Here is a 3,993-nt window from a genome sequence, read left to right as displayed (position 1 = left end):
TGATTCTGGGGGCAACAACTCCCATTATCCCTGAGATTACAGAGCTGTTCAATGGCTGTGGGGTGTGGCACCACAGGTGGCGCTGGCGGAGGTGAAGGGGGAGCGGGATTTATCTGAGGATCTTCAGGAGTTTTTGAAGTCTGGGTTTTAACATCCGGGTTTGTTAAATTAGTCCATGAGGATTCATAGGGGGGAAAGGGGGGTAAAGGTCATTTTTGTTGATGGGTGGGTTTTGTCTGACTTGGTCAATTTTTATTTCTGGAGCTGTTGAATCTGTTACTGGGCAGTCTTTAGGATTTTTTTCTTTATTTTTTAGGGCTGTCGATTCTGCTGTTGGGAAATCTTCAGGGTCTTTTTCATTATTTTTTAGGGCTGTCGAATCTGCTGTTGGGAAATCTTTGGGGTCTTTTTCATTGTTTGAACACTCCTCTTTATTATCCCCTGGTGTTAGTAAGTTTTCCTCAGTCTTAGGTGGGTTTCCTAAGCATTGTGGAATGGCTGCTATTATGGGGAGAAAGGAAAGGGGCAAATGGTATCTTTCCTGGATTTCCCTTTTACAAGCCAGATAGGCAATGTTGGTCCAGACCTCTGGATCAGAAATGTCTGCTGACAGGATCCAGGGTGCAAATTGAAATACTTCATTCTAAAATTTTGAGCTTTCCTTTTGGGAAATCTTAAGTCCTCTTGATTTAAGTGGGGCTCTAAGGGAGTGAATTTGGAGGGGTTTTTTTTGTGTGATGCTGAATTACCCATTATAGAAAAGAAGTGTGGTCAGTGGTATTCAGTGTTCTTGGGGCAGCCTGCCACCAGGGGATTGATACGTTCTGACGAACACAAGCCTAGCCACAGATTTAAGGGACTGGCAACCATCCTTGTGACTTTTAACTGGTTGCTGCATTAACAGATTTTTATGAAAGTTGTAAAGGTTACTGCCTACACCCAGTTGGGCTGTCGGGGTCCGGAAAGAGGGCAGGGGGCCTTCGGCCAATATCATGGAGTCGCCCTGACCAAGAGGCTTCAGTTGCTCACAAACCTTATCCAGACCCTCGTGAAGGCAATAACCAAGATAAAGCAAAGAGAGAGAGATGGTGTGGTCCTCTGATGAGGCCCTTCCCCAGGAGAAGGTTTACGGAAAAAAAAAAAATGGCTTTTTAAAATATTTTTTTTTGTTTGTATGGTGCAAGCCACCTTGAATTTTTAAGTGCTCTGCAGCGGCTAGTTAATTTAAATTCTTACCTAACTGGTTTAGGTTGGGCTTGAGCACCCTAGGGGCAAGATAACAAAACAGATTAGGGAAGTTTATTTTAGAAGTTGACTTTAAGGCTTATATGAAGATCCCTTAGCACTTTGGGGATTTTTGTTTCTAGGGGTGTTGTTTAAGATAGAAAAGGAAAGTGGGGTGAAACGCTGATTTCTAAGGGAACATGTCTGGAATCAAAATCTCAGGTGATTCCACTCAGTCCGCTGTGCAAGCCTTCCCGCAAGTTTAAGAGATCGGCGGCCACTCTAAGAGCATTTAACTGGCAGTTGCGTTACCGATTTGTGTATTAGAAAGATGTATAGATAGGAGGTCTTGTCTACACCTGTGCAGGCAGTTGGGGTCCGTTAAGAGGACTCAGAGCCTTCAGCTAACATCAAGGAGTAGCCTTGACCAGAAAGCCTCAGTTGCTCCTTTGTCTTTAATGAAGACTCAGACCGAAAATAAAAGGTGGAAAAAGGAGAGACTGCCAGTCCCCAAGGGTGGGGCGGCTTGGAGGCAAAGCTGCCTTTACCCTCCTGGTGGGAGGTGATAGGAGAGAGATTGCCGATCTGCAAAGGTGGGGATGGCTTAAAGGCAAAGCTGCCTTTTTCCTCCTGATGGGAGGGATACTCCTGATAGGAGAGAGAGATTGCCGATGCCCTCCTGATGGGAGGGATACTCACGAACTCTGCGCATTCCAGGAGCCACACGTTCGGGCACCAGCTGTGGGAGGCTCTGGGGGCCAGCTGCAGGGGGCTCTCCCTTTCTTCGCAGGTCGTTGGCCACCAGCCCAAGAGGGCAGGGAGAGCAGAAATGGCGAACGGGGTCAGAACGGCCAGTGGGTGCTGATGGAAGACAGCCCTTCCAGGGAAACTGATCACAGGCTGATCACAGGTGCAGTGAAACAGCAGTGATACAGCTCCAGACACAGTGAAAACAGCTCCAGGCACAGTGAAAACAGCTCCGTTTATTAGTGGGAAAACTAAAGAATTTATAGTGTGGAGGCAGTAGCAAAAGCCTCAGTTGATAGGTGCTCATAGTATGCTTTATTTACATGTGGCAGTGGGCTCCTATCTTCCAGACTATCAGATAATGCCCGATTATCATATAGAAAAAACCTGGGAGTAGAAAAAACCTGGGGGTAGTTTTTACTCCAGGTAACTATGCCAAAGGTCATGTTCCAAATAAGGTCAGGCATCCGTGCTTGGTGGTGCTTTCCAGGAAGAGAGCAGGAGGCCCCCTGCTGAAAAGGGGAGTCCTTCCATTTGGTGCCGAGCCCCTTAGGGCTATCCGGACATGGAGAACTACAACCCTAACAGCAGGGTTTCCCAACACCTGTTATTTTTGCGGTCACAGGGCTGATCCTCTAATTTTCTCTGTGAATTTTGAAATGATTAATAGACTTTCATAATGAGAACTAGTCATAATGTAGCATAGAGTTTGTATAAATCTTTTATGCTACGTGTACCCAATGTTAAATTTTTTTATGCTGTCAAAATTCAAACATAGTAGGAATTTCAAAAGACAAGCAGGCTCCTGGGTGCTACTTGGCCTCTGCTCTGGACATCAAGTCATTGGAGTTTCTTAAGATGGGAAGTAGACCTGCCCTGTAGAAAGAAAACTGGGGAAGGGCAGCAGCACATTTTATGCTCTATGCCCAGTAGTGAGAGGAGCATCCTATCCTTTCAGAACCACCCACATCTTGCAGGAGGACTTTTCTGTCATAGAACAAAATGTGTGGATAGTACAGAATTGTGAGATCATATTATCAATGGAGTCTATGGAATGTTTAGGATTCTTTGACATTTGAGGATGTTTCCGTGAACTTCACCCAGGAAGAGTGGGCTTTGCTGGATCCTTCTCAGAAGAATCTCTACATAGATGTGATGCTGGAAACCTGGAGGAACTTCACTTTTACAGGTAAAAATGTCATCTTCCCTTCCCTTATTATCTTAAGGAAGAAGTATTTCTTGGAATTGGTGCTCCTCTGTAATTTGAAGTACTGAAAGGGCAGAATATGATATATAAATCAGGCATGTTTCATGTATGCTGAAGCTACAAACTAAGTTTTCAGTAATTTCTAATTCATCAAAATTTTCTTCAACTACATTTTAGGAAACAATTGTGAAGATGAGAATATTCTCCATTGTAAATGTTCTGGAATAAGTTTGTTTGTGTGTGTGTGAGTGTGTGTGTGTGTGTTAATGTGTGTTCCTGTCTATCTCTATGTGTCTCTGTCTGTCTTTGCAAACCTGTATGCATGTGCAAAAGGAGGTCAGAAGAAGTTGTTGGACTCATGGATTTGGAATTACCAGAGGTTGTGATGCTGCCAACCAAGCTATGGTCTGCTGAAAAGTAACAACAGTGGTTAAGAGTTGAGTCCTCTCTCACCAATTAAAAGTAATTTCATGATAGCATTTGTGAATAAATAAATAATGAGCACAATTTTGATGTTTTTTTATAATTAGGAAATGAAACATGTACTTCAATTTAGAAATCCTATTCAGTGTTTACAGGGCTTTTCACATGCAAATGGTACTAGGCACTCACATTAACAAATGCCACTCTTTTTTAAAGAGCCTTGTGAGAACGATATTATAGAATTATCATTCTGTTTAGTTTCCAACCACTCATATGTGGCTGAAGGCACCTACTTTACCTGATTTTGGGAACAATATATGACCTACACATTGTTATAAATAGTAGTAAATCGACTTTCACTAATATACTTGTCTTTTTTTTTTTTTTTAGAA

At 43.2% G+C, this 3,993-nt stretch overlaps 1 protein-coding gene across 1 annotated transcript in view; it reads left to right on the top strand.

Moving 5' to 3' along the window:
• Positions 1-904: 904 nt before the first annotated feature.
• The window catches only part of LOC103731102 (putative zinc finger protein 56), a gene marked incomplete at both ends in the record, with an annotated part of 3,924 nt that continues 835 nt past the window's right edge, over positions 905-3,993 (top strand). Inside the window, 2 exons of the mRNA XM_029561779.1 lie at positions 905-1,054; positions 3,034-3,160. Of these exons, the coding sequence (XP_029417639.1) occupies positions 905-1,054; positions 3,034-3,160 (277 nt within the window). The remainder of the gene's footprint in view (positions 1,055-3,033; positions 3,161-3,993) is intronic.

The sequence above is a fragment of the Nannospalax galili genome, unplaced genomic scaffold, assembly GCF_000622305.1.
Source record: "Nannospalax galili isolate Female #2095 unplaced genomic scaffold, S.galili_v1.0 scaffold6654, whole genome shotgun sequence".
NCBI classification, from domain to species: Eukaryota; Metazoa; Chordata; class Mammalia; order Rodentia; family Spalacidae; genus Nannospalax; species Nannospalax galili.
The sequence above is the reverse complement of the archived record's forward strand: the minus strand, read 5'-3'. Positions and strand labels throughout refer to the sequence as shown.